The sequence below is a fragment of the Mastigoproctus giganteus genome, chromosome 11 (genome assembly GCF_048544385.1).
Source record: "Mastigoproctus giganteus isolate SK-2022 chromosome 11, ASM4854438v1, whole genome shotgun sequence".
Classification (NCBI taxonomy): domain Eukaryota; kingdom Metazoa; phylum Arthropoda; class Arachnida; order Uropygi; family Thelyphonidae; genus Mastigoproctus; species Mastigoproctus giganteus.
In genome coordinates this window covers 119,055,637-119,077,187 of record NC_143585.1, presented here as the reverse complement: position 1 = coordinate 119,077,187, position 21,551 = coordinate 119,055,637, and the positions used below count along the sequence as shown (strand labels likewise).

Sequence of the window (21,551 nt, the reverse complement as noted above, 5' to 3'; positions counted from 1 at the left end):
AATTTGATGCAAATTCGCTGCTCCTTGACATCCATAGTCTTACTCAGCTACAAAAATCACAAGACACACTCAACAGAATCACACTTACGTCAGTTGCACATAAGCAGAATATGCTATTGGCATGAAACTTAACGTACTAATTCGTAGTGAATTAGTTTAGCAGTATCAAAACACACTGCTATACTACATATGGTTAAATTAGTGCTCCTTTGGTTTGCACCTTGAAGGTAAATGCAACTTGAAAGTAAATGATTTTGTGATAACTGAGAAGAAATTGGAAAATAAACTGAAGCTAAAAGCAAATAAAGAACCTGGGGTGGATGGAGTATATCTAGCAAGAAAGGAATAAGCAGTTCCCTTTGGTCGTAATTACAAAAGCATCCTTGGATTCAGAGTAAATCCCTATAGATTGTAGATGTGCAAATGCCTCTCCTATTCATAAAGGGGGAACAAAAGGCAAAGTGAGCAGTTACAGACCTGGAAGCTTGACTTCTATTCTGAGAAAATAATGGAGTCATTCAGTGGTTAAAGGTATTGCAGGGTCATCTTGAGAGTAATGGAGTTGCATGAAAATGACTGCATGGATTTTTTTTAAGTGGTGGTCTTGTCTGACCAGTCTGATTAAGTACTATGACCTAGTAACAAAGGAAACAGGTGCAAAAAATAATTTTGGCATCACAAACTTGAGTAGAGCTTTTGTTGACATTGTTCTACAAGACTGCCATGCAAATTATTGGAATAAGTTACCTCCACCGATGGTCAGGGTGACGACTTTGGGAAATTCAAAGGTCAGGTGGGTAGACACCTACATGTGGAGGGAGTCAAATAGGTAGTTTATTTTATTATTTTTATATTATTTTTATGTATTTATTTTTTGACCAGTGTAGTAAAAGCCTAGAGCTTCCTGGGTAATGCTAAATATTGATTCAAGGTACCCGTTCAATTCATCCACAACATCAGCCAGGTTATCTTCTTTTATTCACATATGTGAAAAACTTTTTGTCCCCATTTTCTGTTCACTTAGCAAGTGATTTCTCATATAATCTTGTCTTTGCCAGTCTAACCTTTTCTGTGGCATAGTTACAGGTCAGCTTTGAGTTATAGGCTTTGGAACTTTTCACTGTATCTCAGAACTCTGTATCTTTCCCCTGCCATCTTATGTGCTGTATTAGAAGGGGTAGCTCTGCAGTTATTCACCTTGGCATCCTCCTTGTTATTTCCTTAATGGTGTAAAATTTGTTCATGGCTTGTGTGACCAAAGCTTTGAAGGTAAATTGTAATTCTAATGTATTTGCAATCTTTGTGCTATATTCCCACTTGATAGAGGCCAAGTAGTTAAGCTGTTATAATTTCTCCTTTCTTGAAATTAAAGCTCATGCCTTTTGCTTTTAACAACTAATACCTCTCTCTCTCTTCATCATCCAACTTAGAACACAGAGATTTACTCTTTGCTAAAGGTTTCTGTACCCATTAGCTCTAGGATGCCATCTGGTTTGTGGGTGATGAACAGGTCTAGATAAGGTGTCTCATCCAACCACAGAAGGTAATAGTGGGGAATGAGCTGACATGGGCATGGGATGTTAGTAGGGAAGAGAGGGATAGGGATCAGAACATTGATGTACACAGTCAGTCAACTCTTATGTACCCACTTTCGTACATAGATTTATATATGAGGGTGTTTCTCACGAAAACTTTTGAGACCTGCGTTTATAGAAAAATTCCTATAAACATATGTCTCACAACCCAAGCACGGTACTTAGTACTATAGGTTCTAATACCTCTCATGTTTGGAGTTCACATAAAAAAAAAAAAAGAAGTATTACTGAAATATTAATTTTAAAACATTAAAAGAAACTAAATAAATCCTTTAAAGGGAAAACATCAAAAGCAGTGTTTCCCAAAGTGTGGTAGTGACCCCAGGAATGTGCAAAAGGGTTTAAAAGGATGTGGCAGAATTTTTTATTTTACTTTATTGTAGTTTTTTTAACCACAGAAAAAAAATTCGTAAAATTTGGCACAGTAATATAGGAATCACTGGTTAACTGAATTACCCACTTTATTGAATGAAAACTTGAAAACCCAAACCCTTTGTTGCAGTGTGTAAAACTCTTCTCATATTAGAATCACAGTCGCATAAAAGATGACAGAGCTGTATAATCCGTGATATATATATATTTTTTTTTTTGTCTTTTCTTTTTTTTTATTTTTTTCTTTCATCTAATTTTATTGGGCTGCACTCTTAAGTGATCCGGTATTGCTTGGGTCACTACATGTAAAAAACATGCACAGTGAGCTAATATGCATATATTAGGAAGTTATTACGTGATAATTATGCCATTTATTTATTGCTTGTTGTCTTCCCTTTCTGCGAATGAACTCTACTGTGTTGTATGTATGAACAGTAACTGGGTTAATTTTAGAATGCCAGTGACAGTCTTTTCAAAAAGCACCCTTTGTTAAATTTTGACTAATCCTTTATTACTCAGCGAATATTGTTAAATTTTCATGTAAAGCATTAAAAAAAGTGCTTGGTACATAACAATTTAAACTTCATTTAAATTTATACATTTTAATACCAATTTCAATACTAAATAAGTAAGTATTAAAAATGTGCTTTCTTTACTAGCTGACATACGTACTTTAATCATACTGGTACAAATACGCCATATATGTCTATCTATACTATCTATATATCCTGGTGCCTCCATAGCTAGGTGGGCAGGAGCAGCAGTGCGTAGCACACGCTTCTTGATTAGACCGGGGTTTGAGCCCGTGACCACCAAATACGGAAGATGCGGAAAGGTCAGGGAATGACCACCGCATCCCCGAAGCAATATGGCCTTAGTTGCTAATGCTCCTAAAAACCAAATAACAGCAACAACTATATATCCTGTCAGAATGTTTTTTTATTTTTATTATTACTTCCATTTTTAAAATTATTATTTCTATATATATTAATAAATTAATACCATATATTGTCCTGTATTTGCTTTAGTCCAGATAAAATAGTATTATTAAAACTACTCCCAAATGATCTTATCCTGAGAAGAGCCAGTAAGACTAAACTCTCCAAAGTGGTGCACAATTATTGTAAGTTTGCGAAGTCAAAAATGGGCCAGTGCCCCATCATGCATAACCACATCCTTTACCATTTTGAGTGTGTCTTAATAGTTCCTTCAGATATTTTCTGCAGAAAATATGAGTATGCCATTCCTTAAAGCCCTGCTATTTTAAAAAAAAAAAAAAAGAAAGAAAGAAAGAAAAAAAGTTTATTCCAAGAACACCACACTAAATATTAAAGGAAAAGGTATGTTTCAGAGACCACAATGTGGTCTTTGAAACATAACTGAACTATCCTGTCTAAAACAGGATAGTTCAGTTAAAAGTATAAATGTCCTTCAAAATCTGCAGATAAGAGGAAGGGTAAGGGTTCCTTTTCTAAGTCTGTTATAAGTGGAACATTATTATCAAAATTAAGTATTATGATCTCCCACCTAAATTAATTTCATATACTTTTTAAATTGATCCAGCATATCCAACCAAGTGCAAAACATATGGACAGTTAAAACAAAATCAAAATCACAAATAACATTATTAAATTTTAGAATTTGAATGTAATAAATAATGCAATTATTTTTGCAGAAAATGGACCCTTCACCTGGATTCAAAACTTGAATGACCATAGAATACCAGTGTAAGTTTTAAATTCCTTGTTCTCATCCTAGACAAAAGAAAGTTGCCTTCAGAAATCGTGTCCCAGGACATGTGGCAATTCCTGGGAATGAACTAGCAGACAATGCTGCAAAATCAGCTCACCTACCACCTGACAGAAAGTGGAAAGTCCCTCATGAAGACTATACACCAATAATCCAGGAAAATGCACGTACCAGTGGCAGTTATCATGGCAGCAACAGCTTAACAATAAACTTCGAAGTATTAAGCCAAATCTTGAGCGATGGCCTTCAAGCTTCAGTTCTATTCGACAGCAGGAAGTAATATTAGCTCGCTTGAGAATTGGACATACTAACATTGCTCATGGTTATCTCTTAAGAGGAGAGACTTCCCCCCTGTGTCATCACTGTAACATTACACTTTCCTTGAAACATATCTTTATTGAATGCACAAAGCATGTAAGAGAACTCCAGAATCTTCTCACTACTGACTTAACGAAAGACCCTCTTACACTTGCTTCAATCTTGGGTAATAAAATAAATTACCCAAGATTGAAATTACCCAATGTCTCAAAGATCATCACTTTTCTCAAAAGGATTAATATATATCACCTCCTTTAGCTAATAAAAAAAAAATAATAATAATAATTTTGTAGCCATAGTTAGGAACTTATTTCTACCTGCAAGAAATAACATCCATACTTACCATATGTATGGCACACTATGGCCGTAGATGCTGATGTGCCAAATAAATCCCAAATCAACCAACCTTCAGAAATCACAGAATTATGCAAACTGCATGACATAGCCAAATATGCTTAAACATCTATCTGCATTAGCATGGAATGCTGAAGAACAGTAGTATAAATAGGCTTTTTGGTGACTATGACCAAATATAAGAAATATGCATACTTTTTGTTAATTTTTATTAATGCAGCAGTGATGACCCCCACACTCACACTTTTTTTTTTTTTCCTATTTTAATTTTTAAAATAGAAGGAGAAAAAAATTTTTTAGGAAATTTTTCTGGAAACATTTTTTAGCTATTATTGAATTCTGCTTGGAAAATGCCAATATGTCATCATTTTCTTAATGAATTGCAGTACCTATTGTAGTAACTTAATATTTCCAGATGTTTTTTAAGATGTTTGTGTGTTTTTTTGGTTTTTTTAAAAATTATAATAATAAATTAAAAAAAAAAAAAAAACTGCATTCCACTCAACCTTTTTATAGGCAAAAAAACGATAGTTTATTTAAACTAGATTACCATTTAAAATCAGAAAGGACCATGAAGCCCAATAAATCCTATTATTATAAGAATCTTAAATTATAGGAGAAAACCTCCTACCTTTTTAGTAGGACTGTTAATCTCTCAACACTCAAATGTTTTATGAACGGTTTTTAAAGTTTAACTTATGTGTGAATTAATGGATATTTATTTGTTTCGTCTTAAGTTTTTGCAACAATGGTTTTTTAATTCTCAGGGTGGCATGTGATTTTGGTTGGTTTTTGGAGGTTGGTGGCCGCAGTCTTTCCGTAATTCTTTCTGATTTGCTTGACACGATATGAGAGTGTGAAGGCATGATTATTTTAATTAATAGCTATTTTAATTTGATTTATTTATGACTATGCACGGGGAGTAGGTTCATATTATAATCATTTGCAATTGAGTGTTGAGAGATTAACGGTCCTACTAAAAAGGTTTGTTATTTGTTGTTGTTATTTGGTTTTTTTTTTTAGGAGCATTAGCAACTAAGGCCATATTGCTCCGGGATATGCGGTGGTCATTCCCTGACCTTTCCGCATCCACCGCATTTGGTGGTGACGGGCTCGAACCCCGGTCTAATCAAGAAACGTGTGCTATGCACTGCTGCTCCTTCCCACCTGGCTATGGATTCGCCCACTACTAAAAAGGTATGAGGTTTTCTCCTATAATTTAAGATTAAAACTAGATGGAAAAAACTCTATAAAAACATTCAAATAACCCAACCATTTCAAGACAAAATTTGATGACCTTTGAAATTCCTGTGGATGGTGTGAAGTCTAAAGTGTGGAGCTGGCCATCGAACCAAGGAACTCTGTTCCTTAGTATGGTGCAATTTGATCTCCCAAGTAGTACAGTTTGGTTTTCCATGGTCAAGTTATAGAACTTCTCCCAAACCTGAAAATCGAGGATCGAAGACAGATTTTGATATTTAAATCTGAAACATAGCCAGTTTTATTTAGTAATTAGGATTGTGGTTTAATTGTACCAATGGTCCTTTGCATACCAATAAACTAATTAAAATACTTCATTTGGACAAGTGTCTTTATTAAACCCAAGAAGGACATTATTCACATAATGTCCTTGGGTTTAATCAAGGTATAAAAAAATTATTTTTTTAATCACTGATTAACAGTTAATGTGGGATCATTGTTTTGGAGAGGCACCTTTCTGTTGTCCTGCTGAGTTAAGTTACTGATTGATATAATTATATTGTTTTAATTTTTATATTTAATACTAAATAATAAAATAAAATGCAATAATTATAAATTATTATCCAAAAGCCTATACTTTATATAAAAAAGTCGCAGTTTTTTACAATAATTCGTTTAAATAATAACAGTCGTAGTCATATTTTTAAAATGAATTATAAATTCAGTTATTCTAAATTTCTTTAACTTCCTTCTGTACCTATGGTAAATTGGTATCTGTGGCTGGACCACATTTACCATAGTCTAATTATGCCTCTTCTGAGAAATGCACTCTACAAAATCTGTATAAAACAATAGTGAGATCAAAGCTTGATTATTGTGCACCAGTATATGGCTCATCATGGAAAAGCACGCTTAGGTCCAATACACTATTGCACCCTTGTAATTCAAGAAGAGTTTTCCACAGTCACCCAATCTATATACAGAATATATGAAGCAGATGCACTGTCATTAGAAGACAAAATATTAGAAAACAATTAGAAAACTAATATGCATGTAAAATATTATTCCAGCCAGACCATCCCATGTGGACCACTCTGAGCCAAAATGAAACCTACCGTATGCTGATTGTGTACAGTACAAACCATTTGGTATCAAAGTTGAAGATTTCGTAACATCGTAGAATCTCAATACAACTAATGTGGCAAAGGCACCATGTGAATTACTATTTTGGGAATAATTCTAAATGTTTCCTTTGATCTCTCTCTCTCTCTCTCTCTCTCTGCAGCAAACCAGCTATTTCACACAGTTGCTTCTAATGACTATGTACCTCACCAAGCACAATTCAAGAGTCGACGATTGTTGTTTGTTTATTTGGTTTTTAGGAGCATTAGCATTAGGCCATATTGCTCCAGTGATATGCGGTGGTCATTCCCTGACCTTTCTGCATCCTCCGTATGTGGTGGCTCACGGGCTCGAACCCCGGTCTAATCAAGAAGCATGTGCTACGCATTGCTGCTCCTGCCCACCTGGCTACGGAGGCACCATTCAAGAGTCATGTACCACTATACATCATTCTAAAACAGAAATCCATTTAGGTATATTAACAGTCTTCCTAACAATTACACACTTCCACATGAATGCAGTGTACATACCATAGAACTAATGGCAGTTTTTATAAACAAAAAAAAACAGTACATCACACTTCAAGATATCCTGATTGATCACATTCTGATAATGTGTGTTCAACATCACCAAAGAAGTAAACCTTTACCACTAGGACACTTTACCCTATGACAGATCATGAGGTTTTGTCAGTGATATATAGGAATATTTTCAGCAGGATAATGAGTGATTATACTGTTATATGAAGAAATCATTAGGCCTCATCTCTTCAGTGTTGCTATACGTCTGGAACTCTCATTTTAAGAAGAATGTGGATCTGTGGTAATGGGCAGAGAAGAGCAACAAGGTTAGTGATGGAAACAAAAGGGTATTCTTACCAAGAAAGACTTCAGATGTTGGGGCATCTGAAAACCAGGCACCTGCAAGGAAATCTGATTGAGCTGTTTAAGGCTTTGAATGGATTGAGTAAGCTGAATGTTGATGGCATCCTCTCTCTCTCTCTCTCTCTCTCTCTCTCTCTCTCTCTTGCTCAGACAATATATGAGAGAACAAATTTAAATTGTGGAATGATGGTTGCAGGATGGATGTGCAGAGATTTGTCTAAAGTCAGTGGGTAGTTGATTGTTGGAACAATCTTCTTAGCAAGATGACAGTGATTATGAAAAGAACAGCTGTATAGGCCATAGTATTATAAACAAAAATGTGCACAAGCCAAAGTCACAATGTGACCATTGCTATCATTTTGCCAAGAAACACCAACCATTCTTATCATATGGATTTAAGTTTGATATGTAATTTTTGCTTCATTTTTCAGCAGCTAAACTGTGAGAATGCAGCTATCTTAATTCTGAAGCTAAGAATTTTATAGGAAAATCTTAAAAAACCTCTTCAAAAATATATTGTTTCTACTTATTAAAAATGTGGTAAGAGCACTGAAGTCACTGTACTTACATGAAGAGAAAATTATTTTAAAAAGAAAATCACTATGATAAAAAAAAAAGACTAAATTGGTTCATTTTAAAGTTAGTATTTTTTTGAACAGCCTTTACACTGTGTAAATCTGATTTATTTGGAAATTATATGGTTTCATGATATTTTGTGCTTTTTTTTTTTTTTTTTTTTTTCCAAGGTATCTTTTCCTAGAATTCTAGTGATTGATGAAATTGGTAAAATGGAGCTGTTTAGTGAACCTTTCCAGCAGGCAGTGAAATCTGCATTTAAAAATTGTAAGGTGACAATTTTAGCCACTGTACCCATTGCAAAAGGGGTACCATTGGTTCTAGTTGAAGAACTGAAAAGGAGAAAGGATGTGACTCTGTATACTGTAAGCTTTTATTTTTATCCTTATCCATTTTTTTTAAGATTAGTTTTTGTTTGTAATTTTTATCAAAACTTGACTATTATAATTGTGGAGAGTACCTCAAATACAAATGATGTTTTTTTTTTTTTTTTTTAATTTTATTCATATTTTAAGTATCAATAAAACACATTGTTACTTCTTGGGACAGTTTTTCTCTCTTTCTCTCTAATTCAGCCCAGGAGAGATTCTGCAAGGCTCATGGGGTAGAATTTTAACTCTGTGCTTGTTAACAGGAAAGACTGCTTATAGAGGGGTGGGATACACTTAAATAGAAGGGGCACAAGAATATTTCCTAATGCATTAGATGAGTTCGAAAACTGTCAGCTTAGATGGATATACAGAATAATAGATTTACAATAGCTGCAGTCAAAGGTGAAAGTGATTCTTTCACTGCATCTATTGGAACAAGCAACAGCCTGGATATCAAGAGGTGCTGGCAAATTCAAGGATTGCTGGGAGTCATCATGGAACAAGTACATGCATGGATTGTGTTAGGGCAACTAAGAGTAAGAACAGGTGCATGTATACTTGCATGTACAATAATGATAGGAGCATAGTAAATAAATTTGATGAATTTGGAGTGCTGGTCGAGACCTCAAATGCAGACATTTTTGGGATATTAGAAAAGTGGTGTCAGAAAGAAGTAAGGGATGCAGAATTTGAATATGGGGAGTACAATGTGTACAGACAGGATAGGAAGAGGAGGGGTTATGCTCTTAGGTGCTGGCAAATTCAAGGATTGCTGGGAGTCATCATGGAACAAGTATATGCATGGATTGTGTTAGGGCAACTAAAAGTAAGAACAGGTGCATGTATACTTGCATGTACAATAATGATAGGAGCATAGTAAATAAATTTGATGAATTTGGAGTGCTGGTCGAGACCTCAAATGCAGACATTTTTGGGATATTAGAAAAGTAGTGTCAGAAAGAAGTAAGGGATGCAGAATTTGAATATGGAGAGTACAATGTGTACAGACAGGATGGGAGGGGTTATGCTCTTAGTTAAGAAACGCATAAACTCTAAGCTAGTGCATCCAGTTCACACGGATGATCGGGACAATGTTGAGTCAGTTTGGTGTGACATAAGCACTGGGAAAGAAAAACTGAGAGTAGGGTGTGTTATAGGCCTAGTGACTCTGATGAGTACAGTGAACAACTATACAGAGAATTAGAGTGGGCCAGTAAATCAGAATGTCTTATAATGGGAGGTTTTAACTTTCCAGATATTGACTGGATCTTTTGGGTTGGTCACTTGCACACTAGTAAGACTTTTGTGGATTTATTGGAGGATTGTTTTCTGCAGCAGCATGTTCGAGAGGCAACCAGGGGGAGTAATACTCTTTTTCTGATTATCAGCAGTGATTATTCATTCATTAAGAATCTGCAGATAAAGGAATCACTAGGTGACAGTGATCAGTGTATTGATGTGGGATTTATTGTCCTGGCAGTGCAGACAGTCTGCCAGGGCAGCTCATGGGAAATTCTATTTGTCAATGATATACAGGAATTTTGGCTAGCAGGGATAAGGAGCTGATTATACCATTGTATAGGGTTGGTCAGGTTGCATCTTGAGTACTGCATACAGGGCTGGAGGCCTCATTTTAGGAAGGATGTAGAGGTGCTCAAACGAGTACAGAAAAGGGCTGTGAGATTGATGAGGGGGAACAGAGGGGTGCTCTTACCGAGAAAGGCTTCAGTTCTGCAAATTGCAGCATCTGGAGACTAGGCACCTGTGAGGTGATCTGACTGAGGTGTTTAAGACTTTGAATGTTTCAGGCAAGCTCAATGCTGATGGGGTTCTTCCTCTTGCTCAGATAACACGTGATGGGGTATAAATTCAAGTTGAGAAAGTACCATTGCAGAATAGATGTTTGTCTTTAGAAGAAGTTTGAGGAAGTTTGAATATAGAAGTTTGTCTTTAGGCAGAAGTGGTTTATTGTAGAAACAAACTTCCATTTGTTGTGGAAGTTGATAGCTTAAATAAATTCAAGGAAGAACTAGACAGACTAGTGGAGGGAATGGATAAGTGAAACATGGGAAGTGTTTTTTTTTTTTTTTTTTTTTGCAGCTTGCTTTCTTGCATCATATGCCACTACTAATGCTTTGAACATTACTCTGTTCACTTGTCTAATCCCCTCTGCCATCTGCTAATATTCAAATACTTTATTTTCAAATCAGCTTTGTGTTTGTTGTTACCATCAGAATTGTTTCAATTCACTTTTCCTTCTGTTTTATTTTATCACATAAAAACTCCTCTAATAGCTAGAACAAATGATAATCAGATGTTACATGTGGACTTAGTGGGGGTGGTTTCGAAACACCATCCATTTAGACTTCAAGGTATTTATTGTTGTTTTGGTTGTATGATTTCTTAGTAGAAAACAAATGACTTTTGAACTGCCTACATTTTTAAATTTTTTTAAAATTTTTTTTTGCTTATACAGGCTCATTAGCATTAGTAGAGGCATACAATGCAAGAAAGCAAGCTTATACAGCATCAGCCAAAAAAAAAAAAAAACTTCCCATTTCATTCAGAAGTTCACTCCAAAAGGTTTTTGGAGTGCTTCGTAGAATGTTCCTTATGTTAATGCATTTTTCCACTTGCTGAGACTACACATGTGAGGGGCCATAAATTCAAGTTGAGGAAGGCTGGTTGCAAGATACATGTGCTGAAGGTTGCCTTCAGCCAGCAGGTGATTGATTTTTGGAACAGGCTTCCATCTATTGTTGTGGAAGTCGATGGGTTGAATAAATACAAGGGAGAACTAGACAAATTCTTGAAGAATACGGATGGGTGAACTGTGTAGGTGTGTGTGTGTGTGTTTTTTTTTTTTTTGGCTGATGCCATATTTTCTTGCATTGTTTGCCGTTACTACTACTAATATGGTGAGTGTGATAGTAAGCAGACTTTTTTGCTAGCTAAAATACCTGAACAATGACAGCCTTGTGGCTTTGTGGGTTGTCTTGCAAGAGCAATCAACTGCCATCTTCTCCATACTGAGGCAGCACACAGCTGATTCTTGGCAACAAACATCTCAATATGTCCAGATAGTAGGCAGCAGTAACACTTTGGCCATTGGGCACGAACTCTTTGTGCACAATTCCGTTGCCATCTTAAAAAGTGATGAGCATGTTTTTTTTTTTTTTTTTATTCTGACCTTTCTTGATGAACTTTTTTTGGCTTTGGGAGAGTTTGCCAACTTCCACTCTGCACTTTGTTGCTTCATTCTGGAGTCATGCTGAAAACAGTTTGGTTACCTCCTTTGCTTCCTCCCTTAATATAATTGGATAGATTCCATCCATCCAAGGTGCCTTTTTTATGTCCATCTTCAACAATTTCTCATCTACTTTCCTTTCAGTTAAAGTCATTTAGCTCCTCACGAGAGTCAGTTAAACTTCTAGCATTCCCTTCCCTAAAGAATTCCTCGTGTGAATGTAGATGCAAAATACCTATTCAATTTGTCTGCAACCTGAGCAGGGTCATCAACAGTTGACCCATGATGTCAAGTGGCCGAATGTGATTCAGCCCCTTCCTTCTACTGTTAATATAAACATGGAAGTCGTTGTTTTGCTTTGCCCGAGATGTCTCATAATCTGTTTTAGCTTGCTTAACCTCCTTTGGGACTTGTTTACAGACTAATTTATATATACCATGGCTTTTATATCACCTGATAATTTATATGCATCTCATGCACTTTTCTTCTCTGCCACATGTCTCAATAGTTCTTCATCTGACATCCATTTAGATCTAATCCTTGAACAGTATTTCTTCATTGGTAAGGAAAGCTTAGTAGCTTCTTTGATTGCTTACTTCAATACATCCCATTTAGAATTTGTGTTGGTAACATCATAAGTTAGTCCCATGGCACAGAATTTAAAAACTGTCTGAGACCTCTGTAGGAAATCAAAAGCCTTTCCCTTTACCCTTGACAGGTTGCTTTAATTAAATTCCACATTAGTACACTGTTATCACTGCCACCCAGTGGGTATTTTACCTGCAGATTCGTAATCCATGAAGAATCACTGCTAATAACCAGAGTATTGCTTCCTCTTGTTGCCTCTCTAACATGCTGCTGTCGAAAAGTCATCCAAGAAATCCATAAACGTCTTGCTAGTGTGTGAGTGACTAACCCACAAATTCCAGTCAATATCTGTAAAGTTAAAAATCCCCATTATGAGACATTCTGATTTGCTGGCCCACTCTTTCTCTGTGTAGCTATTTGGTATTCTCATCACAGTCATTAGGTCTATAACACGCTCCTACTCTCAGTTTTTTTCTCAGTGCTTATATCACACCAAAATGACTCGCATTGTACTCATTGCCCATATCAACTGGATGCACTGCCTTAGATTTAATATGCTTCTTAACTAAGAGCATAAGCCCTCCACCTCACTTTCTGTATCCATTGTACTCCCTATATTCAAATTCAGCATCACTTATGTCTGAGTGATACCATGTTTCTGCTGTTCCTACAATGTCTGCATTTGATGCCTTAATCAGTACTTCAAATTCATCAAATGTGTTTACAATGCTCCTAGCATTAGCATACATGCACATGTTCTTACTCCTAGTTACCCTAACACAGCCCATGTATTTATTTGTTCCACGATGACCCACAGCAAGGCCTGACATCTTGCTTTCCAGGCTGGTGCATGTACCAATAGTAGCAGTGCAAGAATCAGTGCAGCTCTAGTTAAGCTATTAATCTGTGTATCTCTCCAAGCTAGCAGTTTTCTGACCCATCTATCACTGCCTCAATAGCATCAGCAAATATTCTTGCACCCCTTCTCTTCAAGTGTATTCCATTCATTAGATTTAACCAGGACTGACTCAAGGGTATATGGTGCCTCTAGGCCACATTGAATGATGACGTCCCCCCTCCTGCTGATGTGAAGATTTTCATTTTTTAGAATGATGAATTTTAAGAATTTCCGCCAAAGTTTAGGAAATATTAGGAGGCCCCACAAATAAAAATACAGGGAACAACAATCTGCCTAACAGAGCAAATGAAGCACCTGAGAATTGTCCTGGACAGTAACCTGACATTCACTCCCTACTTAAAATACATCCAAATGAAGATCAGTAATTACATGGCCATGGTCAATAGAATCACCCGAAGAGACCGGAGCCCTAAACGCCGCACACTGTCCTTGCTCTATAAGGCTGCCTTTATGCCAATCATCAGCTATTCCTCCAGCATATGGTACCACAAAGCAATAACGGTAACGAATAGAAAGAAAATTGACACAATACAGCGCTCCATACTGCTGACTATATCTAGGGGGTATTGCACGGTCAGCACCCATGCCCTACAAGTGTTGTACAGTGCCCTCTCCCTTGACCTGAAGATTGTCCGGACAGGCCTAATGTATAACCTCACAAAAGGCACAACAGTAACCTGCCTTGCCTATACCACAGACTCAACAAACACCCACATGATGGAGAAAAGACAACTTGATACTCACCTAATGCGGATATGGCAGGACCGCTGGACCAATTTCACCTAGGGAAACATCACCAGGAAATTCATACCCAATGTCGAAAGGACCTACCCAAAGTCGCCATGTTGGTTTTTCCCAGGTCTACATGTTACCTTCCTGCTAACAGGACATGGACCCATTAGGGAGAAACTCTCCATCCTAGACATCACTAACAATCACTATGTCACTGTGGACTCCCTTAAAGTTGGGAGCACCTAATGTACAAATGTGAACTATATGAAGATCTCAGATGCCAACTAATAACGAAAATATATTACCTGCCATTAGACCAGGAACGTCACATCCTGCATGATGAAAGTCACTACAATGCCTTCAAGATCTCTTCGAGAGACGAAAAACCTTCCCACCCAATTAAGACATAATTCTGACGTTGAATGTCCCTCCAGTAGCAACCGAGATATACATCCACCCACGACCAAACTAAGACTGGCAACAAAGCTGATAGTACAACCTGGACGCAACTTTTGTGCCAGGAACGATGTCTTCACCAGATACAACACTTACATGATCTGGACTCTGTACCAACCTTGACAACCTGCAGCTCTGCTGCCAGCGCCACCTGGCGATTTGTATCATGTGTGGTACCTGTAACCCCTCACCCCTGATGGGGGGAGGAGAGGAGATCTGTCTCCTCTCCCCTCCACTTCTTCTGGTGAGGCATTGGCCTGCCTCACTGACTGGTTGGGGTTGTCTTACCTAACGTCCCCATACTTCTGTCTTTTCCCCCCCCAGTCGTCAGTCTACCTCCCCACTCTGTATGCAAGCGAATGCCCCACACATCTAAATTTAAACATGTCAAATTAACTGCGAACTCCAGTTTTTGTCTTTTCCAACTTCAGTGTTCCTCTACGTTTTTTATTATTTTTTTATTTTTAGGTCCTAGCCACTGAAATCTCAGGAAATTAGGTGGTAGGACCTGCCAGAGTAAATAACTATAATAATGGTGTACCTGGTCTGCCTCCACGGGGTGGAGTGGGGCAACGTTGGGTCCCATTAGGGGCTCAGTGGCTAAATGACCAGAGGAACAACGGTACATGACACTACACATTTATAATATCCATACACCTTTAAACTTCTGGCATTAACAGTGTTCTGTTTCACACCCACAAAGTATACTACGTGGAGATGGGGGAAATCTCTGGTGCCGTTTGACACTAAACACACTCTACTCCCCCTAAACCTTGGCACCTCTAGGCCAGTGCCTACTTGGCCTTACCCTAAAGCCAGCCCTGGACTTAACCTTGTGAGACTTCTTTTTGTTCCTGGGGCACGAGGCACCACTGAAAGGCTGCTAGTTTCATGACTTCGGCACCATTCAAAGAGCTTCTTTAACGAGAACATTGAACAGTGTACCAGTCATGGCCTTCCACCAGTCATTCCATTTTCTTCGTAATCATTGCATACAGTGTGCAGATGTGAGAGGAAATTGCTTTGAATAAATCAAGGTTAGTTTACTCATACGTGGGATCATTATTTTTTTTTTTCTAGCATGGTCCCATTTTCCATTTCTGCACTGTGTGTATATCAAAGAACTTCATATCTGACTGCACAGTTATCCCCAGAGCTATTCATTCTCCACTACCCAGAGTGTGGTACCACACTCTGGGTAGTGGAGAACGTTGTTACTCTAATCTGGAATTCTGCTATCCATGTGCAATACCTTGCATTTGTGAATGTTACTGTTACCCCTTCTCATCTCAAAATGCTTAAAAATTTTTACATCTTCTTCCGGCAGCACACCTTGATTACTGTCATTATCCACCTTGCTAATGTTTGCATCATATGCAAGCTTAGACATGATATGCCTTCATCAGTATTATTTATAAATATAGAAAACAACACTACACTCATCACTGAACTAACATTAGTCCAAGAAGAGCAGTGCTCATTGATAATCACTCACTGGCTTCTCCCACTCAACTATCTCTTTATCCATTGCTGTAACTTATCCCTAATGCCACACTGCTCCAATTTATACAGCAGCCTTTTATGGGATAATCAGATTTAACCAGGACTGGCTCAAAGGTATATGGTGCCACACTCTGAGTAGTGGAGAATGTTGTTACTCTAATCTGGAATTCTGCTGTCCATGCGCAATACCTTGCATTTGTGAATGTTACTCAGTTGCCACTTCTCATCAAAAGCTTTTCTAAAATCTAAGTATATGATGTCAGAATTGTTTTTTCCATCCAGTTCCTTTGTTACTGCATCATATTGAATCAGATCAGTTAGACAAAGTCACTCCTGAAAGCCATGCTGTGACTGCAGTGTAACTGCATTTCTGTCTAGAATTCAGTTGTTTGTTTGTTTCTTATTTGGATTTTAGGAGCATTAGCAACTAAGGCCATGTTGCTCTGGGGATATGCGGTGGTCATTCCCTGACCTTTCCGCATCCTCCATATTTGGTGGTCACGGGCTCGAACCCCAGTCTAATCAAGCAGCGTGTGCTACACACTGCTGCTCCTGCCCACCTGGCTACGGAGGTGCCAATGCAGTTGTACTGCAGAATGGCCCATCCTGTATTATTTCTTTAACCAGTGATTTCATTATTTTTCTTGAACTCAAATCAAGCTACTAGGTCAGTGTGTAATTACTCATTTCATCTTTTGAATCCCATTTGTTGAACTGGGGATACATATGCAAAATTTGTTGTGTTTAACTGTATATGCAAAATATATATTCAGTTTACCAACAACCTGATCAGGATAATCAACAGTAAAACCATTGTTATCTAGTGGGCCAAAGTGATTGTCTTATCTATAGTAGGCTTATATATCATCCAACAATATACAGTAAGGCCTACCCTGTATCTGCTGGGGGATACATTCCAAGACCTACCATGGATTTCTGAAACCACAGATGCAAACACCTGCTGATCCCCCCCCCCCACATAACCTGATTTTCTTGTATATACATACATATAATAAAGTTTAATTGATAAATTAAACACACAGTAAGGCATTACCAACATTAAATACAGTAATAATAAAGTACAGAGCAGACTCTCGATTTACTGGGATTGGATTAACCGGGACACTTCAAGACTCCAAATTAAAGAGAAAAAAAATTCAACCAGAAATCATAAAATTCAAGTAATAACTAGAATAGGTATAACGCATATTTTGCAAGTCATAAATAAACGACAAGACCAGCGTTATAAGTTGTCACTGGGAGATTAGTGTACCTATTATCTTGCAACCCCGCTGTCTTCACACCTACCACTAAAAAAAAAAAAAAGAGACCAAATGTTTGGTTTGATTTGGTGCGTCGTGTCGATTGTTGTGTTCCCTCACACAGCAAAAAGGACAAGTTTTGTTATTTATGTCAGGGATGTCGGAATTATAGTAACTATTTTTTTTTGTTTGTTTGTTTAGAAATTGCAAAAATGATGGGCAAACGCAAGAGTTGTGCTTTCAAATAAACAAAAACTTGAAATTATTCAAAATTTTGAAAACGGTACATCCGGTAAATCTCTAAAAGAACCATTATAACGTTGGTGACCAAACCATATGCGACATTGTAAAAAATAAAGGGAAGCATTGTATTAGATACGCGAGTAGTACATGTTAAGGGGTTTTTTTATTTTCATTTTTTTTCCATGGTTAACTGCGGGTAACTGAATCAGCGGATACAGGGGCACAACTGTATATACGTCCTATGTGTTTTTCTTTGTCACGAGTATCATCAGTTGATCTGATATCCATTTAAGTCGCTAAGCCTGAAACTCTTAGTCGGTATAAAAAAAATCTAGTAGCTTCTATGATTGCTTTCCTGCTTGCTTCCCACTTTGAATTTCTTGTTGGTAATATCATCAATAGCCCCACTGAATGGAATTTAAAAACTATCTGACTCTGCTGTAGTCACCTTTGTAAAAGCAGAAGCCATTCCCTTCATCCTTGACAGTAGTTATATCTTTAAGTAAATCCCACATCGATACGATCACTGCCACCTTGTGGGCCTTTTATCTGAAGACAGTCAGCCAAAAAAATTCACAGAAGTTTTGCTATAGTGTGTGTGACCACTATTTAGTTCCACTAACTATCAGGAATTAAAATTCCCCATTATAAGACATTTACTGGCCCACTCTGTTTGTTTTTATAACTGTTCATTTTAGTCATCACAGTTATTAGACTTGTTTGTTATTTGGTTTTTAGGAACATTAGCGACTAAGGCCATATTGCTCTGGGGATATGCGGTGGTCATTCCCTGACCTTTCCGCATCCTCCGTATCTGGTGGTCACAGGCTCGAATCCCGGTCTAATCAAGAAGCATGTGCTATGCACTGCTGCTCCTGCCCACCTGGCTACAGAGGCGCCTATTAGACTTGTAATACACTCCTACTATCATTAATGTTTATGTGGTGCGTACATCATGCCATACTGACTCAGCATCATGATGGCCATCTTGTATCAACTGGTTACACTGCCTTAGATCTCATACTCTTCTTAACTAAGAGTGCAACTACCCTTCCCACTCCTGTATCCTTCTGTTCACATTGTACTCTCCATATTCATATTCTGCATCCCTTATGTATGAACGACATCCTGTTAATTGTGCAGGCAGATATGAAGTTTACTGAGCAGTGCAGACGGTCTGCAAGAGTAGCTCATGGTGTCTTGTCAATGATATACAGGAATTTTTCTAGCAGGGATAAGGAGGTGATTATCCCCTTGTACAAATTTGTATAAGGCAATGGTCAGGCCACACTTTATACGGGAGTACTGTATACGGGTCTGGAGGCCTCATTTTAAGAAGGATGTAGAGCTGTTGGAACGAATACAGAGAAGGGCAACAAGATTAGTGAATGGAACAAAGGGTTGCTCTTACGAAGAAAGGCTTAAGTTTTGCAAATTACAGTGTCTGGAGACTAGACACCTGTGAGGTGATCTGATTGAGGTATATTAGGCCCTGAATGGTTTGAGCATGCTCAATGCAGATGGGATTCTTCCTCTTGCTCAGAATAATCACCTGAGAGGACATGAATTCAAATTGAGGAAAGACGGTTGTAGGATAGTGTGAGGAAGTTTGCCTTTAGCCAGCAGGTGGTTGATTGTTGGAACAAACTTACATCTGTCATTGTAGAAGTTGATAGCTTAAATAGATTCAAGGCAGAACTTGACAAACATTTGAAGTGAGTGGATGGGTGAAATATTTTTTTTTTTTTTGGCTGATACTATATAAGCTTGCTTTCTTGCATCATGTGCCTTTGCTAATTGCTACTGTATATGTGACCAACCCTCAAGTTTCAGTCAATATCTGGAAGGTTAAAGTTCCCCATTATAAGGCATTTTGATTTTCTGGTCCACTCTGTATGTCTGTAGAGTTATTCATTGTACTCATCATAGTCATTAGTTCTATAGCCGACCGGGCTAGCCGAGTGGGTAAAGTACCTGCCCGGCAACCCAAAGGTCGCGGGTTCGATTCCTGCCTCGGGCTTGGATCAAGGCATCCCCTATGGCTGTGTTATATATTTGCAAAAAGAGCACAAGTAACACACATTACATAATCCTGATTTGTCGGGAACTGCCTTTGATGTTCATCCCCAAACCAAAGCATTCCTGCTACTTTGAGCCCTCTGAGGCGTGATTTTAATTTAAAAACAATACGCCAAACTAAGAGATTGAAAAGAATAATGCTGTGCTAATCCCGATTATTTAACCGCAATACAAACTATGCTCATTTAGACAATACAAACTATGCTCATTGTGTTACGTACTATGTGATAAAATTGTGTAATTATAATGCAGAGATGGGGAAACCCCTAGTGCTGTCAGACAATTAACACACTTTACACTTGTAGCTCTTTAATAAATGGGGGAATAACCTTTTAGAGATGTCATTTATTTGAAAGTAGTGCATTATGACAAGTGTAACAAGAATGTATTTAGCAGGAAGATATTTCTGCAGATATTTTGGATGTTGTATCTCTGTCCATCCACAAAAGGACAAACAAGGAATTCAAAGTAGGTACTCTAAAGTCAATTATCCAGATGGAAGGTTTTGTGAATATTTGCTACAAAATTAACACACTTTGTAGCTCTTTAATAAATGGGGGAAGAACCTTTTAGAGAGGTAAGGGAAGTAAGCAAACCCTTAGCCATAATTATGACAGCATCCTTAGAGTCCGGGGGGGGGGGAAACTGAAGATATACAAATGTACTGAACTTATACAATGACTGAAGATATACAAATGTATTGCCAATTCACAAAGGGGGTTCAAATTCAAGTCAACAAATTAATTTATAATTTATAGGCCTCTTCTGCTTACACTGTTACAAAACTACATAGAAAAATCTCCAAGTATTACCTATGGCAATATTGTAACAAGTGGCAGAATTTGAATTTGTCTATACAACACAATGGTGGCAAAATTCAAATATAGGAGAAAGTTTTTGAGTTCAGTTTTGGAATAAATAGAAGACATGAATATGAGTCTTAAAATAGAGTCATTACAAGTTTACAACATTACAGACATTTACAATTTAATCCCCAGTGTGGAGCAAAATTCCAAGTTCAACACCAGGTCTCAGAGAAAACTTTGGCCCATAGCTGACACGGTAATGAAAGTGCTGAACCATGGGATAATCAAGAACACGGTTTAACACATTTCAGGTAAAATGAATTGTTCTCGTTACATAGATTTATGTCAAGGAAACACATAACAATGGATTTACCGTGACAATTTGTTGGAAAATGAAGTTATGGATGATGTAGAAATTATACTGCCTTGACAGGGACTGATGGATCTAAGTACAGTATGAAGAAGAAAAGAGTAGATCAAATCAAATGCCAAAAATTTCTTATGTGGCAGCCAAAAATAACCTAGATGCAGCTTTATTTTATATTGTACAACAGCCTGTTTCAACAGTCAACAATATGATATTTATAAAAAAAAACAGAGGGCTACACTACAAAAATAACATTTCATCATATAAATAGAAGAAAATGACTAATTTTATGTAAATGAATGTACAAGTATATGTATACATTTTAAGTGAAAATATAATTCAAAATAAAAAAAAATAATAAATTATAATTATAATGAAATATAATAATGAAAATGAACTTTTTTATGATTCTCCACATTAACCAACTAACAGCCCTCTATGGCATTGAATAAGAAGGCTTCTACTGTAATAAATATTAAAACAGTAAGGGACCCAATGCTGATTCTTATGGTACTCCACTCATCACTAATTTTTACAAATCTATCATCTACCAATTAACCATCTCTTTATCTGTAGTAGTAGTAGTAGTAACTTGCCTCTAATGTTAGGATTTAGCAGTTTTAGAGCCCTAAGGTGCTAATTATTTTCTAACGCACACGTAAATCGTATTGTATTTCCAAGTAGGCGCAAGAAAGAAAGAAACAAACAAAGAAAACCTTCTAAACTAAATATGACTAATATTAACAAAAAGGTCTTGAGTGTCAGAAATAAGCATACTGGAAATAAATATTGCTAAAGTTTTAATAAA

General features: G+C 37.2%; 1 protein-coding gene across 2 annotated transcripts in view; it reads left to right on the top strand.

Moving 5' to 3' along the window:
- The window catches only part of LOC150078385 (cancer-related nucleoside-triphosphatase homolog), an 86,528-nt gene that overhangs the window by 56,066 nt on the left and 8,911 nt on the right, over positions 1 to 21,551 (top strand). For both annotated transcript variants that reach the window (XM_090384878.1, XM_090384877.1), the window contains exon 4: positions 8,341 to 8,535. In XM_090384878.1, coding sequence (XP_090241004.1) covers positions 8,341 to 8,535 — 195 coding nt within the window. The remainder of the gene's footprint in view (positions 1 to 8,340; positions 8,536 to 21,551) is intronic.